The sequence below is a fragment of the Sinocyclocheilus rhinocerous genome, unplaced genomic scaffold (assembly GCF_001515625.1).
Source record: "Sinocyclocheilus rhinocerous isolate Xijiao unplaced genomic scaffold, SAMN03320098_v1.1 scaffold271, whole genome shotgun sequence".
Lineage (NCBI taxonomy): Eukaryota > Metazoa > Chordata > Actinopteri > Cypriniformes > Cyprinidae > Sinocyclocheilus > Sinocyclocheilus rhinocerous.
In genome coordinates this window covers 1,283,622-1,302,591 of record NW_015657574.1, presented here as the reverse complement: position 1 = coordinate 1,302,591, position 18,970 = coordinate 1,283,622, and the positions used below count along the sequence as shown (strand labels likewise).

The 18,970-nt window shown below is 37.0% G+C and overlaps 1 protein-coding gene across 1 annotated transcript in view; it reads left to right on the top strand.

Moving 5' to 3' along the window:
- LOC107721263 (immunoglobulin superfamily member 2-like) overlaps nucleotides 1-15,193 on the top strand; it is a 73,098-nt gene extending 57,905 nt beyond the window's left edge. Inside the window, exons 4-5 of the mRNA XM_016529188.1 lie at nucleotides 7,586-7,678; nucleotides 14,994-15,193. Coding sequence (XP_016384674.1) covers nucleotides 7,586-7,678; nucleotides 14,994-15,193 — 293 coding nt within the window. The remainder of the gene's footprint in view (nucleotides 1-7,585; nucleotides 7,679-14,993) is intronic.
- Nucleotides 15,194-18,970: the final 3,777 nt, after the last annotated feature.

Sequence of the window (18,970 nt, the reverse complement as noted above, 5' to 3'; positions counted from 1 at the left end):
AACAATAATGACCCTTGAGCAAGGCACCAAACCCCCAACTTTGTTGGTGTGTGTTTACGGTGTGTGTGTTCACTGCTGTGTGTGTGCACTTGGATGGGTTAAATGCAGAGCACAAATTCTGATTATGGGACACCATATTTAGCCACGTCAATTCAATTCACTTTTACTAAATGAACTGTAATTTAATTACACATTTTTTCTTAGTAACTGTAGCTGATTACAATTACTTTTATTTTGTAATTAAATTACGTAATTCCGTTACATGTAACTAGTTACTCCCCAACACTGCAGATACATGAGGCTCGTGTAAAATTACATGAGCAATCACAGACTATCGTCCATAATTGCCAGCAAGCAAAATATACATTGTCGTTCAATCCCTAATTACTTAGGTTTCCAAACATAAGGAGGACGTGTGAATTGGCTGGCAGAGAAATTGCTTTGACGTTTTATTCCTGTGTCGCGGCGGATTTCTGCACATATCTAAAAATGATTAAACGCGCTTCTGGGGCGCTAGCATTAGTTAAGAAAACATAAGGGAGAGGGCCGAGGTTTATCGGTGCTATGAGTGGCCCTGTTAATTCACTACAAATTAGCCCTGGCATGTGCAGTGAAATAATCAGACGCTTGTTTGTTTGGTCAGGCTGCTGAGGGCCTTTATCTGACGTCTGAGCCTCTGCTCACGCTGAAACTCTCGTCTGAAATTAAACAGCCGTTTGCCAGGAAACGCCCTCATGGCTGTTGAAAACTACCAACCCCGACTTGGCACTTGTGTGCAAGTGCCATTCAGCATCTGGTGCATGGGCTTAGTTAGGTAACTTGAGACCCTTCAACCCATCAAATTCATCCCCTTGTTTCTAATGGAGATGGAAGGAGAGCTTTGGCCAGACATACACCTGAGAGTAATTTTTCACCCTAGTCTACTGACTTTTTCACTACAAATGGGTTTCTCTGAGTGAGGATATAATTGTGTAATATGTCCTGATTGTTGAGTCATTGGACTCTACGGTGCACGCTAAGGCCAAAAACCACAAGCGCAATATCATGACATAATTCCGAGCAATAATGTTTTATTTACATTAATCTAAAACAGGATGAGGTCATTATCGCAAATGTAACAGAACAGAATGGATTTCATTTTCACGGTGCCAGTAGATTTTCATCTCTGCGCCAATGAATGTGTGCCTGAATATGTTTTGATGAAAACCATCCCTTTATGACCCACTCAGTTTTATTTTATTTTTCTGGTTTTCACTTTATGAGGGGATTTGTCATAGTTTTTTGCACTAAGAGCTATAAATCCATATTCATTAACTTTATAAATCTATTATTAAAAAAAATCCAAAAGTGCCTATTGCTACAGTTTAAATGATTTATAGGATGTGAAGGTTTGAATAATAAAAATGCAATCAGATCTATCATTTTTGTGTAAATACCGTTAGAAAAGAGTAACATACAAAACAAATACAGTGAAAGATGCTTACAAACACTACATTAACAAAAATATCTTCAAAAAAGCATTATTTCCACACATTGGGACTCAAATAATACCATGTTTCTCTGATATACAGTATATGTGTGTGTGTGTGTGTGTATATGCAGATATATGTAGATCATATCAGAATTTTTATACCAAGTCACTTGGTCTGAGTACATTTACTATACTCAGTGTTTTTTTATTAACTAATTGGCCTCGTTTACTTCCTGTCACTCCCTCCAACCTCTCAAATGTCTATATTCTCCAGCGTACAGAACCCATTTAAATGTGGGTTAAATGTGCTTGCCAAACTACGCTTAATGCAATGTTTATCAGTCAGACACAATGCCGTTAAATTGTAAATTGAAAGAGTAGTTAATTAAGCTCCTCAGGTTCCTATGGATGGGAATTCGCTCTCTCAGTATGTGGAGTATTAGCCCACAGACGTAGTTTAGTGCTTTGTGGGGCCTAATCTGTCATTATGGCCTGGAAGAACAATAGTGAAACAGAGCTGTGCCACATTAAATGTGTCCCACGTGTGTTTAACTGTAATGCCTGAACAGCACGACAACTAACCATCAGAGAACACGCCACAGGTCTCAATCACTCCCCGACATTGTTATGACCATGAATGCCCCTCTCACACAATGCCGTTATATTGCCATGAGGAAGAAAGCCTAGGGGAAAGAAACAAGAAGAAACATAAGTGAAAAAGCAGTCCACGCTGGTGCTGAAGCCCTTACAGCTTCACGGGACACATAAACAACTCAGCTTGCCATCGTGGAGCTTGGGACATGTGGCCAACATGCTTGTGTAAACAAAGACTTACTGCTCTTGCTTGCTTATTACATCTGTCCATCGGCGTTCTCGACTCGCTGTTTACATTGTTTCAGTGTTTAAAAAGTTTGGTGACAGCAGACACTTGAAATCGAAATTCACTCATTCAAAGGTTGTGACCCCAGCGTTGGCGGATTTGTGCAATCAACAAATCAGAAAATCTGTCATCGTACAACAGAACAAACTGGAGCTGAACACATTGCATATTCACACACTTAAACATAAGCTAGCAACCCCAGAGGAGCAAAGACACAACAGCCACTGAAGCGTTCAAGTTGTACAGCTCAGCAAGGGAAACTTGGCACACACAATGAGTCAGCAGTAGACCGGAGCTGCGTCTCAGAGTTTGAGCTCTCTGAACCCTGAACTGGATTCTGCTTCTCTTGTTTCTCTGTATCCACCAGCATGGCCAACAGCACAAAGCAGGTGGCATTACAATAAAATAACATTCACTAAAAATATATATACACTGTCTTCGATCATGAGCAACTTAGCAAATTTCAATATGAACATGTGTATTTAATTTAAAATTTAAGACTAATTTCAAAAAAGTATTTACATGTGAAAAAAAGATTTATATATCATTATTATAAATGTATTAATATATATATTCAGTTTTTCTTTTTTAATAAATCTGCAAAGATGTCAACAATTCTGTGTTTTTCTGTCAATATGGGGTGCTGTGTGTACATTAATGAGGAAAAAAAATTAACTTAAATGATTTTAGCAAATGGCTGCAATATAACAAAGAGTGAAAAATTTAAGGGGGTCTGAATACTTTCCGTACCCACTGTATATATATTAATGTTTCTAGTGATATTTTAAATACATATTTAAAAAATAATATATATAAAATATTGTCTTTTAATAAATAATAAAAAGTTTATAGAACAATACAATAAATTACAAAGCAATATGTTAATAAAATATACAATTGTAACCATTTTATTCTAAAAGAAATAGGACAAAATGCCTAAAAATAGATACATATTTAATATTATAGTTTTTCTATTTGAGAATTTTAAATTTATCCTTTTTAGGTTTTTCAGTTATTTCAAGTCTTTATTTTTTTTTTACTTTTAACTGATAATTTTTAATTAATTGATTTTAATTAATTTTTCTGATTGATTATTCATTCATTCATTTATAACGTTTATTCTTAATTTCTAATATCTGCTCTCATGTTTTCCTGTAGTCCAGGATTACAGTGGTGGGATTAAGCACAATCCATAGAAATATGTGGCCATTAAATGCAATTAGATTACAGACTAACATTTGCTGGAGGAGTTTTAATGGTGGCGTTGGCCCTCGGTGAAGGGCAGGTTTGATAGGGGTATCGAATTAATTCAGTTCATTGGCTTTAGAGAGGAGCTAAACTGGATTACAGCTACAGGAGCACTGCCAGTACTGCGGTTAAAAGCTAAATGTAGTCAACATCCAAACTTTGAATTTTATTTATTAATTTATTTCCCACAACATGTTTTCTTATTTGGGAAAATGAGCCTCAGACATGCACAAAAACACATTCATATTTTTTCCTCTGCAAGTGTTTGAAGTTATCAAAATGATATAGTACACAAATAATTTCTCTCATATAATCCTTTGTTAAATATATTTAATAGGTTTCAAATGGCTAAAGTAGCTTGTTGTTTTGCCAAAGTAATAGACTAGTAAGTAATATCTAAATGTTTAGTGTGCCACGACACTGAATACACAATTGTTTGTCTTTCTCAATAGTTACATCAAAATTGAAAAATTACATCTTATTTAGAAAAAAATGGAATGAAAACTGAGCCTTTGGATCTGATCTGAAAACACATTGGTGTGATGTCCTCATCAAGGTTTGTGTCTTATTGGACTCAGGTGGAAACAGATGTAACATCATTGACTAACCTTAAAATTTCCCTGCAAACGGATACAGCTGCGTGCCAGGCTCAGCATGCACATGCACTCTGTCAGCCTGAGTTACGTCCAAAACTTTAAAAGTCTTTTCTATTGTTAAATGAGCACCTGGTTTCCATCCATCTCTTAGAAGAACTTTCAATAGATGAGAAAAAACGAAGCAATAAGCCGCTCCCCGTGCTAGAGGCGGTGTGTAAATCAAGGTTACATGTCTCGGGTGACATAATGTATGTTTTCAGAATGGTAGCCATAAAACAATGTTTATCTCTGAATCTCTGACTGAATGGCAAGAAGTACTATAACTATTTTTTCCTGTTTGTGTGAGATTATGTAATGTAAAATTCAATGATAGCATTAGATTATCTCTCAATAGACAAGTTCACTCCAAAAATGAAAGTTCTATTATTTACTAACCCTCATGTCATTCCAAACCTGTATGACTTTGTATGTTTGTGCTGCCCTCTTCTCAGTAATGAACGTGAATGTGGACCAGGAGCTTTCAGGCATTATAAAATAGTTAGCCATATTATCATTTTGTGTGAGGAAAAGACTGAAAATCTTGCTTGACAGCTGTGGTTACCATTCACATTCATTGTGTGGAAAAGAGGAGCTTTGACATTCTGCTATAAAAACTCATAATTCATAGAAGACTAAAAGTAATACAATATGTGTTTAGAAAGCTATTTAGTGTAAATAATGTCACAAGTGTTCATTTCAGGTGACCTATACCGGTATGAAAGGTATGAAAACAGGTCAATGTGCTATATATGGAGCAGTGACAAATGTTATAGTAGGAGGCGGCTGACTAGACAGTTTTCTTCTAATTCTCTTTATTGTTTGTTTTAGAAACGTTACTTTCACTTTCACAGTTGGACCATGAACTAACAACACTGATAAGTGAACCAAACAGAACCAATCATGTTTATAGTTTTCCGAACGTGCTTGAACATGTTTTTCTTTCAGGGCTCTTTATTGTCTCACTCAGCTTTATCAGCATCTGCTTCAGTGGTTTTTGCAGCCTCATATATACAAAGGCAGCTTATCCCAGCATGTTTTACAGTTGAAGCAGCATTTGTTCACACTCGAATATCTTGCTTACGGGTCTGTGAACCGTTTTATGTCTTTGGCAGCCGTGAGCTGTATTTACGATAAAATAGTGGAAAAATAAAAGCTGTCATCACCATCAACAGTCAAAGGCCACAAGGCTGGCACTGCAGCGCAGACAGACACAAGGACAAACAGAGGGAACGGCTTTGCAGGTGTCACACGATCACTTCTGATGGCTTTTTTTCCACATGTTGCTCGGTCTGGAAATGAGATATATGCCTTCTGTCTTGATTTTCATACAGACGGAAAAGGCTTTCCGAAAGAATCTTGTTTGATTTATGCATTAAACATGACAAACTAATGGACCGACAGTTTAGACACTGTGATATCCTGGATTCTTTTTCTTTCATTAATGTTTCATTGAAGCTGGTGCTACACGGCGGCAGTGAGAGTAAGAAACAGTGCTGTAATTGTGCATTGGGGTCCATTTGAATAAATAAGCGCAACTTCTGCATGCAATTTAGAATTTTTATGCTGCAAAATAAATTATTTTGATCTCTATCCCGGCATATTTTATGGGTGGTCTAATATAACAGCTAAATATTTAGTGAAATATTTTGCACATTTTCAAAAAGTGTGACCATTTGGGTTACAATCAATCAACTAATTATTAGCAGAATTCAGTTTGGGAGCGATAATGCCACTCTGCACACACTAACAGGGTTATTTATGTACCCACCCTGTCTGATCGCAGCTCTGGACTGCACCTGGTCCCCCTCCACTGGCTTGCTAATGCCAGCTTTCCATTGTCCTTCCATTCCATTTGGCCTGTCTTTCTACAATGCACCTGCATAGTACAGATGGAAACAAACAGAGGCACTGGGTGGCCTTCTCTGCTTAAAACCATTTCATAAACATCTCTCATCTGGGCACTGTGGCAACAGGGAGATTAATCCATTTGTAAAGAGAAAAGTGTGACAGACACATACACATACTAATCATGAATGGATTTGATTGAAACACTGAAAAAACAGAGATTAATCATCAGACTGAGAAATCTTGCCAAAAGTAGTGCCAATATGGAATGAAAATGGAAGAAATATGGAGTATTTGCATTTGTCCAATCAAAAAATCTACTCAAGGCAAAAACCACCTTGAAAGTTTGTTTTTTTCTTTTTCTTGTATGTGATTATGAATCTTTTTGGCCTTCTTACTGAACTTACACTCTAATAAAATTGTGTATTTCAGTGTAAAATGTAGGCTGGCACAATTACAATTTTAACTATATCACTAAAAATGTATAACATTAATATACACAAGTGTATAATACCTACACTGTAAAAAAATCTTGTAATTTTTTACAGAAAAAACTGTCGGCTGTGATTGTAATTCTGTAGAAATACAGTCAAATATATTTACAGAACAACCTGTAAATATTACAGTTTAAAACTGTTATTTACAAAAAATGGAGTAATTATCAGAGAATGAAAGAAGGAATTATCAAGGCACGCTGCTACTGACATATACTGACAACTACCATAACAGGTGATAAAGCAAAAACCACAAGAAGAATCAAAGTTCATCACAAGTAGCTTTTCCACAAGCTGATGTAAATAATAAGTGTATCATAAACAAAAATACGAAACACCATCATGGTAAAACACATGGCACAAAAATAAAGCGATAAATATTCATAAAATAGCATAAGACGTAACATAAACCACTAATGTACTTAAGTGATAACAAAAAAACTATTTAAAAAAACACAATTATTTAAACAAAATGGGTTTCATTATAAATTATACAGTAAGACTTTTTCTTTTGGACTTCTAAAAATTAAATATTACATTTAATATTTTTACTGTAAAATTACATGAAATGTTAGGTTTGAACCGCTTTTCTCCGTAAAGGAACTTGCTGTTAACCCATTTTAACAGCATTTTAACAGTCTTTTACAGTTAAAGGACAGTTATTAATTGTTTACATATTTTACGTATATTATAACTATTTTACTTCCTCTAATCAACCTCTTAATTTTAATAATTAATTTATATAGTTTAAAAAATAAGCATGGTCTTTATCGCAGTCACAAAGCATGATGGGTAATAGGAGTACCACACTACTTGTAATTTTTTTAATTGCATTTTTTGTGTTTTATTAATTTCTAAAATTACTTTACATTTTTTAAATATTATTTTAGCCTAAATTCATTTTGATAAGTACTTATTGCTTAAAGACTTTTAACTTCAAAATGCTTAAGTACTTTCATACAATTTCCTAGTGCTTTTTCACTTCTATCACCTCTGTATATTCTTGATGAAGAACAGCAGAAGGGCGTCCTGAAATGGATCTGTGAGGACCTCAATGAGAGATTCAACACAGGCATGCCCAGAGGCTTCAACTACCACAAACACAGTAATGCAAACAAAAACATATGAGTATACGCAGTTGAATATGTGCCAAGATATGCGGTCTACATCTGAAAAAAAAAAACTGCTCTTTTGGCCCGTATTTCTGAAGGGTGAGGAACCACCCCGTGTAACACTGAACAGGGATGACCAACGTCACATTCCTGTCAGCCACGGGCCAGTACTCCGATACAAAGCCTTCTGTAAGTCCTTTCCTCTCTATTACCACATAAATGTTTGGGTGAAAGCAGTTCTGCGAAAACAAACCGTGCCATATTGAATCTTTTTCATCATGACAGCCATCCAGATGTGTGGTCAGAAGCATGAGAATTTTTAAAAAACGGAGGAAATCATTTACAGGATGGTCTATTTAATGTCATATGCCTGTTTGATGTGAATTTGTTACAGTCATAACTAATAGTCTTCAGCGCTGTTCACATTTTAAATATAAATCCCAGGACGGTTGTGCACCTGATTGCTGATCACTCTCTGGGCTTCAACAAAGCAAAAACCACCCTCTGCTCACATGACCTCATGTGGACCTACTTTCATGTTTTTCTGAGAATGGCATGAGATCTTTAGCCAGTAATAATAGATCCAAGCTGAAAAGGCGTTTTGAATTGATGGTTTTATTGTTCTTGACATTGCTCTATACAGAGAGAGAGACTGGTTTACTAATATTAGACAGCAGGATGAATTACCCTTCATTGTTTTAACACAAAAATATTGTGTAATAAAATGTTGCAAATGACATGACTTTCTAATCTGACGCCAATTACAGTCTGTTTTTACTAGTATCAAAGGTTCATCCTCTTTTCTTAAAATGTATGTTATCTGAATTCGGTGTGATTCTCACAACACAAAAATAACCAAAAAGTTACATGGTAGTTTTTGGACATGCCTCCATGATAATGCAATTTGGCCATTTTTGGATATGTAAATCATTCACTTCCATGGTATTACCATTTGATCATTAATGTGCTGTGGTACTGTTACAGTACTTTTGTGTGTGTGTGTGTGTGTGTGTGTGTGTGTGTGTACTTGTCGCCACAAGGATATTAAAACCTGAAATTTTTGACATTGTGGGGACTGACCTGCGGTCCCCACGAGGGAAAAAAATATTAAAAATAGTAAATGATGTTTATCTGAAAGTGTAACAATGCAAACAGGTTTCCTGTAAGGGTTAGGGTTAGGGTTGGGTTAGGGGATAGAAAATATCGTTTGGTCAGTATAAAAGTAATAGAAGTCTATGGAAAGTCCCCACAATTCACAGAAACAAATGTGTGTGTGTGTTCAATAAAAACTTCAAACATTCCACCATAATTCTGTTCAAATGTTTGGGGTTGGTAAGATTGTTAAATGTTTATAAAGTCTCTTATGCTCACCAAGGCTGCATTTATTTAATCAAATATATATATTGCCATTCAAAAGTTTGGGATCAGTAAGATTTTTAATGTTTTTTTTAAAATAAAGTCTCTTATGCTCATCATGTCTGTATTTATTTGATCAAAAATACAGAAAAAAAAAACAGTAATATTGTGAAATATTATTGCAATTTCTAATATTGGTTTTCTATTTTAAAATATAATTAGTTTCTGTGATGCAGCACCGAATTTTCATCAGCCATTACTCCAGTCTTCAGTGTCACATGATCCTTCGGAAATCATTCTAATATGCTGATTTATTATCAGTGTTGAAACTGTTGTGTTACTTAATTTTTTTGGGGGGAAACTGTGATACTTTTTTTCTTTGATTCTTTGTTGAATAAAAAGTTAAAAAGCAGCATTTATTCAAAATAGAGATCTTTTCTAAACACTGTTCTTTTTAACTTTTTATTTATCAAAGAATACTGAAAAAAGTATCACAAGAACTAAAAAATATTAAGCAGCACAACTGGCATTTGGTAATGGACTATGTGGATAAGATAAAGTGAGTACAAGGAACAAAATACATGCTTGTGATCATAGACAGATTTAACAGGTGGGTGGAGGCAGTACCATCAGCAGATCTATATCTATTTACAGGAAAAAAGAAAATGGAATGAGCCCAGGAGAAAAGGGACCCTACGAAGTGGTGAGAGCTACTCCAGCAGCAGTCCAAGTGGAGGGAAGCACAACCTGGCATCATCTGGACCACTGTACTAAAGTTCTCACGGAAAAGACGGAAAGAAAAGAAAAAAGACAAGAAAACAATAGCCTGGGTATAAGTGCTAGCCTATCTTCTGCCCAAGCATTTAGTCACTAGGTAGTGTTAACTAATACGCCTGAATTATGAAGTAGCACTCTGGGTAAAAAATACAAAGTGAATGTGAGACTTACTAAGTCTCAAAGGGAGGAATGTAGAAGATTTTTATTAATCCAAAGAGGAATTAATCAAGTATAATCAAGGCGAATCTTGCCATTAATATATCCAGTTATACTTCCATTATAATCCCATATGCCTGTGTGTAAAACTCAAGACTGAGTGTGGTTTCTCAGACGAGCGGCAGACGACACCTCAATCCTCAGAGAGTTCTTTGCCATGAGGTGCCAATGTTGAACTTCCAGTGTGAGAGAGTGAGAGCAATAACACCAAATTTAACACACCTGCTCCCCATTCACACCTGAGACCTTGTAACACTAATGAGTCACATGGCACTGGGGAGAGAAAATGGCTAATTGGGCCCAATTTGGACATTTTCACTTAGGGGTGTACTCACTTTTGTGGCCAGCGGTTTAGACATTAATGGCTGTGTGTTGAGTTATTTTGAGGGGACAGCAAATTTACACTGTTATACAAGCTGTACACTCACTACTTTACGTTGTAGCAAAGTGTAATTTCTTCAGTGTTGTCACATGAAAATATATAATAAAATATTTACAAAAATGTGAGGGGTGTACTCACTTCTGTGAGATACTGTATATGTGTGTGTGTGTGTATATAAAATATAAAATATTATTACAGTTTTCTATTTTTCCATTTCTTAGCTGAATTTTAGCAGCCATTATTATTTAAATCAGCATTTGGTGCAAAACAAAATGTTTTCAGTGTTAAAAACAGTTGTGCCACTTAATATTTTTGTGGAAACAGTGATACTTAAATGAGTAGCATTCATTTGAAATAGAAATCTTGTTTTATTGTCACTTTTTGAAAAATAAGATGCATCCTTGAATAAAAGTATTAATTTCTTTCACAAAAAACTGATGCCAATGGTAAAGTATAACTAAACTCAGCAGGTCCATGGGTAATAAAATAGAGGCCTTTCTGGTAATTCATGCATCTATGTCTGTAGTATTTCTCTACAAGATTCCAAAGAGCAACATCTCGTGTACATCACAGTCCAGTGTACTCAAATATATAATGTATTACATTTTGGAAGTAACTTGCCCAACACTGCTCAGATCTAGACAAGACTGCACATGCAAGAATACAGAAAAGCAGACAAGGTCTCATCTACCCTGTGATTCATAATTGTCCTCGGGGGGTTTCAGATGCTACCAAAGGAGCCCCCTAATGCCCCTCTGTTGATTATCTGGAATTTAGCCTTTAAGCAGTACTACAAGGTGTTATACAACTGCAATGCAATTACAGAAACAGTGCTGAGAGATGTATTATGAGATAAAACAAAAAGCAGGGGGAAATCAGCCCATCGTTCCCCTGGGGTTATGATGTCTGGAATGAAAAAAAAAAGGAAACTGCTTGCTGATGTCAAAGAAATAAGGAGAGACTATAACTAGAGCCAGAAACAAAGCTTGGTTTTGCTTTGTTGACAGGCAAGGGCCCTGCTCTATATCGGAGGGCATATCCACTCCCTGTCCCTTGGCAGCTTCACTGCGGACCCACAGTGTTCCTAAGAAAACAAACTAAGTGGCTTTTGCTTTTGTTTATGTATAAATTTGTGACACAATAACATCATACCACTCCATTGTGCAGACAGACAGATAGCTGTGTTTTTCAGAACCTAGTGCGATACCTAGGAAGCAGCATTTGAAGGTATTAGTCTTGACACAAAAACTGTATAAATAACTGGTTTTAACCAAACTTCTTAAGCAAGATGTATCATTTGGGGCACCGCACCGCAACAGTTAATGAAAAATAAATCAAAGATGACAAACTTATTTCATTAAATACTAAACAGTTCAGTTTAATTAAAAATGTATAACTTGACTAAATATTTTTTTTGTGGAATTTTATGCATATACATATGTACCATTAGTTTTAGAACACAGCAGCATTTTTTTATGCAAAGATGCTCTCATTCTTAAACAAGAGGTTTTAAAACTGGGTTCTGGAAGGCCACAAGAGAATTGAAAAAAAAAAAAAATTTCAAAATAAGATAAAATTAAATAAAAAAAATTGAATTAAGTAATAAAATAAATAGTAGGTCTAACAGTACAGTGCTAAATATTTTAAATATTTCCCAAATCTTATTTTACACATTTATTAATTTGTACAGTATAGATCTTTATACATGGTCTTTATACACGAAAAAACTGCCTTTTAAATTTTACAATAGGGAACATAAGGATGATCATATTTGAGGGTCCATGGCATTTAAAAGAGTAAAACAATGCAAACGAATTACAGCATTAAAGGGAAGTAGACTGTTAAAGCACATCTGGAATCTATAATCCAGTTTATGTGAAGCAGAGATTGTTTTCATTTTTGTGTTGCACATATTAGTTATATTTGGTGTAACTGGCGCTAGAGCCTGAGAGCTAAGTTGCTTTCACAGCCAATCTTTATGTTCAATATAATATATGTAGTGACTGTTTCTCTCTGTGCCCTGGCCAATATCACTCCCTCTCCCATAGGGGATATCCATGGGAACTGTGCCCCTGTTATCGGACCCCCACAAAACGTGGCACTCACAGAAAGGAAATGAGACAGAGGGAAAGGCTAGGTTGGGATGGGGGAAGGGGGTAATGACAGGAAAGCAGCTATTGAACCAGCTTTAAGGCCACAGCATCCTCAGAAACTCATTCACAAAGAGCATGCCTGGTTCGACGCCCATCAGTGTGGCTTTGTCAATGAAGAGACACAGCTGATGGGCTGGATGGAGAAGTCCATGAAGAGTCTATTTTCTCTTATGTGGGGGGCGAAACCACAAGAGACGAGCACCAGAGAACCGCCGAGACCCAGTCAAAAGGCAATCGTCTCTTAGAAATTAGTGCTGCGTTTGACCCAACCAGACCAAATGCCCTCAAGTAACATGAATGATCTGGTTTGGGCCTTCATCTGCAGAAGAGGACCATTAAAGCCTATGCCATTTACTACAACAAAAGTCATCAAACGCAGTCATTAAACAGGAAATTACCTTGCAATTACCCAGTGCCATTATGTTCGGTATTTTCTTCATCTGAGAAAGGACAGAACAAGAAATGGCCTCACAAACAACAGGCCTAAACAGACATAACAAAGACGGCTTTGAAGGGAAGGGGTGGAGTCATTCTGGAGAAACACCTGCTGGAAAACAAGACACAAGGAAGCCGCATTTACAGGATGAGTGATGACGCTCTGGAATAACTTCCATGTTTGATGCATCTCACATAACCCAGAGCCATGACGTAGATATGCTCTTTCTGATAGAGGAGATAAGAGGTTTCAGTCTGACATTTCTACAGTTGTTGTGAAGTGAGATAACAAAGATTCTGGTAAAAGAAGCAGACGATACAGGTCTTTTGAATCTGCCATGTCTCAGTAAGTAGGACCGATATAGACAGGACAGGAATGAACAGGAAGTCAGAAAACAATTATTTTCGCTTTACAAGTCAGTAGAAAACAAAAAAGAATTGCGAATAAAGAGGATCTCAATAACACTGTAAATGCTGTCCCATTAATTTCAGCTAACATCCATAGTAATCAATAGCCACACAGTCGGGCTCTCTGAAAAACACTTCCTGTTAGTCGTATAGCATTAGTGACAATAAAATTCCATCCATTAAAAGATCTATACCTTAAGTGATTAAAAGAAAGCTTTCCTTTTGGGATTTTACTAGTGAAAGGATCACTGCAGTGCCACAAAGGGAGGCACCATATATGATTACTCATACTACTGTTGAGTTAGGTGTCAATCAACCTCTGTGGAGTTTATGTGAGGTCAGGATAAGTATGTTTACATGCACTTTAAAAGTCTGATTTCAGTCTGACTAAAGCAATCATTTGTCTTTTTTTAAAATGACACGTAAACACTTTAGTCAGACTGAAATCATCTGGTTTTTGTGCAGTCAGGCTAGCAGACCTAACTGTAACTTGGCTTAGTCTAGCATGTAACAGTGTTATTTTAGTGTTATTTATATACTATTATAATATTTATTCATATTTTGAATAAGCTTTTAGTTTTATATTTTGAGATTTCATTAAAATTTTTGTTTTCATTTTTATGTGCTTCTAACATCTTTATAGTTTCTGTTTTTTAACTGATTTTTATTTCAGTTTTAGTCATTTTAGTAGGCTACTTAAACATGTTTCATACGTTTTTTTTTCAGGTTATTTTTTTCATTTAATAATTACAATTAAGTTTATTTCAGGTTTATTTCAATAACAAAAACTATTTTAATAGTTTCTGTTAAGAATAACAACACTGGTATGTAAACATGTTAATCAGTCTGGCATTGTGTAACATTGGGCTCGGAAAGAAAGAGGTGATGCGCTACACCTTTAATCCTTTAAATATTTGATTAGACATTGTGACAGTATGCACAAAACCAACCCACAAAACACTACACAAAAACATGCTGTAGCTTAAATGCACGTGATGTTATACCATGTGTGTTCTACAGTTGCAAAAATATTTGTGAATCCTTCGAAAATAGCTCAATTCAACTTAATGTATTTAATAAAACTGTGAAAAGTATAACTTAAGTATAATGATATGCCAAAAAGATATGCCACTGTAGACTATTTTAGTACTGAAATGTATAAAGCACCCATAACTTGTCATTTCTGTCCACTTTTCCTCCACTGTGCTCGCATGCAAGATCAGAGTGTTTGTTTCACCCAAAACCCCAATGGCCTTGGAGAGTGGCTCATAAAAACTCGCCAGCATATGTTATGAGCTCTATATGCGTGTAGGAAGTGGTGTGTTTGCTGTTGCTTTCCAACCATCATTTCATTTCCCAAATGTTCTGTGTCGCATTAACTAAGAAACAGCTCTGCTGGTAAACATCAAGGCGGTTGAGCAAGTACACTGTATGTGTGTTTAATGAATTTCTCTCACCCTCTTAAATTAGTTCTTGCATTCATACATATATTTATTTATATATACACATGTAAACAAGGAAACCAGACAATCTCACAATCTGAGAGGGTTTGTTTGTGTGCATGTGCTTGTGTATTTGCAGATGTCAGAGTGCAGCTGATGAGAAACTCCATCAGTCAGGTCCAAACACCCACCAATTTGCTGTCCTCTCAGAAACCAGGAAGCAACAAAGCTCTCAAGATCAATGAGCATGGCAGCAACAGGAAGAGGAGGGGCCATAGCTGCCCAATGACAGCCAGGCCTCAGGGAGCAGCAACTGACGCAAACCAGGAAGCCACCTGATGTGACTGGGGTCAGATAAACGCAACAGCAGCGGCCGCGGAAGAACAGGTGCTTCCTCCGAGCTCGCTCCCTTCTTCGGCCATGTCAGACTAGGCTTTTCCCAGCCTGTGTGTGTGTGTGTGTTTGAGCGGAGCTGTTAAAGAAACAGCATCCTCGGGTGGAGCGAGACGAAGGACAGTGCACGCACACAGGCCAGGAAACGCCACACAACCCCGGCTGTTTTTGTTTTTGTTCACCCGTTCTGTTTCTATATACATAATGTAAACACACATTTACTTTCAGAAAAAGACAAACTCGGTCAGGTCTCCTCGTCAAGGGCCCAAGCTCATCTGCTCCTAATATAGACACTTGACAGGAGCTCTGCAGCCGTGAACATCTGTGTTTAATTTGAATGAAGCCTATTGCATGCGGGCACCCAGGGAAAACTGAGGCAAGGGCCATGTATACCTACAGTATACACCATATATATGCAATATATATCTATACACTGTCAGAAAAAAAAAATACTTTTAGCTTGTCAGTGCACAGTACCTAGTTTGCACCTAGTTTGAGGTCAATATGATTTAAAATCTTTTTGAAAAAGTATTTTGCCCACCAAGGCTGCTCTTATTTGATCCAAAATACAGTAAAAACAGTAAAATTGTGAAATATTATTACAATTTAAAATAAATGTTCTCTATTTGAATCTATTTTAAAATAGATAATTTCTGTGATGGCAAAGCTGAATTTTCAGCCGCCATTACTCCAGTCCTCAGTGTCACATGATTCTTCAAAAATCATTCTAATATGCTGATTTGGTGCTCAAGAAACATTTCTTGTTACTATCAGTTTTGAAAACAGTTGTGCTGCTAAAAATTTTGGTCCCACTTTATATTAAGTGGCCCTAATACCTGTGTACTTACACGCACACATATATATTACATAGATAGATGGGGGCAGGGAAAGTCAGTGTCCATGCGTGCTGAATGCATCACAGAATAAAACAATAGGATGATGAGAGCGGAGAATTTGAGGGGGAGCCATCTGAGTCATCGCAAGTGGAGGCACGTATGCAGCCTTTCCATGGCCTTATGCACACATTTGGAACTCGTTAAACTCCTGACCTGAGAACAGCGCTACAGCTGAAGACAGACCACCACAGCCGAATCTATCCTCATAGATGAGACGGTTTCCTGACCTCACTGAAAAGTCAGAGCTCATGTGCAAGTGAGCAAGAATGCCACTCAAGCCGCTGATTGGATCCGCAGACTCCTCCGGCCCCCACTCTTAATCATTGCTAGAATGCCACAAGAATCTAATATGCTGATTTGGTGCTCAAGAAACATTTCTTGTTACTATCAGTTTTGAAAACAGTTGTGCTGCTAAAAATTTTGGTCCCACTTTATATTAAGTGGCCCTAATACCTGTGTACTTACATAGTAACTAGATTTGTACGTAGCATGTAACCACAGTGTAAATACACATTGGTACATAGTATCTAGAGCTGTAATATTTCTGTAACTACACACATGTAACAACCCTCCGAATGGTTTGTGTAAATACAAATGTGCAACAGGACAAAAAGTGCTGTTAGTCCTGCTACACATTTGTACTTTCATTACCAACAAGTTACACTGATGAGAGCGGAGAATTTGAGGGGGAGCCATCTGAGTCATCGCAAGTGGAGGCACGTATGCAGCCTTTCCATGGCCTTATGCACACATTTGGAACTCGTTAAACTCCTGACCTGAGAACAGCGCTACAGCTGAAGACAGACCACCACAGCCGAATCTATCCTCATAGATGAGACGGTTTCCTGACCTCACTGAAAAGTCAGAGCTCATGTGCAAGTGAGCAAGAATGCCACTCAAGCCGCTGATTGGATCCGCAGACTCCTCCGGCCCCCACTCTTAATCATTGCTAGAATGCCACAAGAATTCATACAGATGTGTTTTATCAGAAAAGGGTAAAACACTATGAAAGTGGATGAACAATTTTACATTGACACCTAACCTTGATTCAAAATTGGATTAAATAGTATATATATACTTCCCAGGTGACAGTACATATTTTAGCTGAACATTGAAAAGGCAAAAAAAAGGCTGCCCTCAGGAACAGCCAACCATTTTTCATGATAAGGATTTTTCATTGTTTTTGCAACAAGACAGCTTGAGTGAAAAAAATATCCAGCAGCCGAGTGGCTTAGTTGTTTCGCGGTGATATAATGCCCGTTCACTCTTTGTTGTGTGGGTGTCAGTTGGTGGCTGTCGAGGGGGGGCACGAGTAGTGTTGCCCCTTTGTTTGTTTTCAAAGGCTCATAAACAGTCTGCATAAACCGATAGAAAAAGGCCCGCTTCCCTTTTGCTCTCTGTGCGGCTGATTCCTCGTTCACACTCCTTGGGCCCTACGACTATGGGATTGTTTTGAGCTGTCCAGCGAGGAAGGAAGCCAGTGTGAGAAAGTGGCTGTTTTTTTGGAGTGGACAGGATTTGGCCTCATCGCGCGCGGTTCCTCTTTTTGCCGGCTAAAACAATGCAGTGGCGTCACACCCCTCGACTGGTGCTCGGCGTTTCACATGGAAAAATGTTCCCAGAATTCCGCTCCCAGGCTCAGAGGTAAGGCTGGGAATGGAGGGAGGGAATAGAGAGCAGAGGAAATAGAGAGCGAAAGAGGGACAGGAACAGAGAAAAAGCAAGAGACCTGATCAGAATTAACCAGCGGTCACATGTCGCGGTGAGTCTGCGTATCCATGGTAACGCTCCTCTCAGCCTGAGCCTGTGGAAAAGTTGCTTGACTTCCAGCAAGGTGGTACGCGGAGCAGCAATTAAACACACCTCGTCATCTTTGAGGACCTCCAGTGGCTCCTGCGCCTTGCTAAATACAATGTCCCATCTTCCCTCATCGAAAAACAAAAAAAATTGTGATTTCTTTCCATGTGCCGTTGGCACGCAAATTTAATTTCTAATAGGGGGAAATAAAGTGGGACCGGGCATGGCTGCCCAGGTGAAAAAGACGTAGTATTAAATGTATTGAAAATATACTTGAAATTCAAGTAGTATGTTTATAATACATTTGTATTCCCAACATGCTTATTTGAAGTGCAATAAAAATATATTGAATTGCATTTTAAACATGGTAAATCCATAGGAATTGTTTTACTTAATATAAAGTGTAACACTTTCTTTACCAAAAAGTGCTGTTAGATCTGTTACACATTTGTACTTTCATTACCAAAAAGTTACACATTTGTTTTTACACATACCATTCAGTGGGTTGTTACATATGTGTAGTTACACAAACATTACAGCTGTAGATACTATGTACCAATGTGTACTTACACTGTGGTTACATACTATGTACACATCTAGTTACTATGTAAATACACCGGTATTAGGGCCACTTAATATAAAGTGGGACCAATATTTTTTATGGAGACCGTGATACTTTTTTTTCAGGATTATTTGATATAGGTTTTTTATATAATTTAAAAGTCTTTCCTCTCAATTTTGATACATTTAATGGTTCCTTGCTGAATAAAATCAATATTTCTTTCCAAAATATCTCACTGACCCCATAGTATATATGGGACCACATATATATATATATATATATATACAGTTTTGTGTGACCCTGGACCACAAAACCAGTCTTAAGTCGCTGGGGTATATTTGTAGCAACAGCCAAAAATACGGGTCAATAAAAGTATGGGTCAAAATTATTGATTTTTCTTTTATGCCAAAAATCATTAGGACATTAAGTAAAGATCATGTTCCAAAAAACTATTTTTTCCATTAAAAA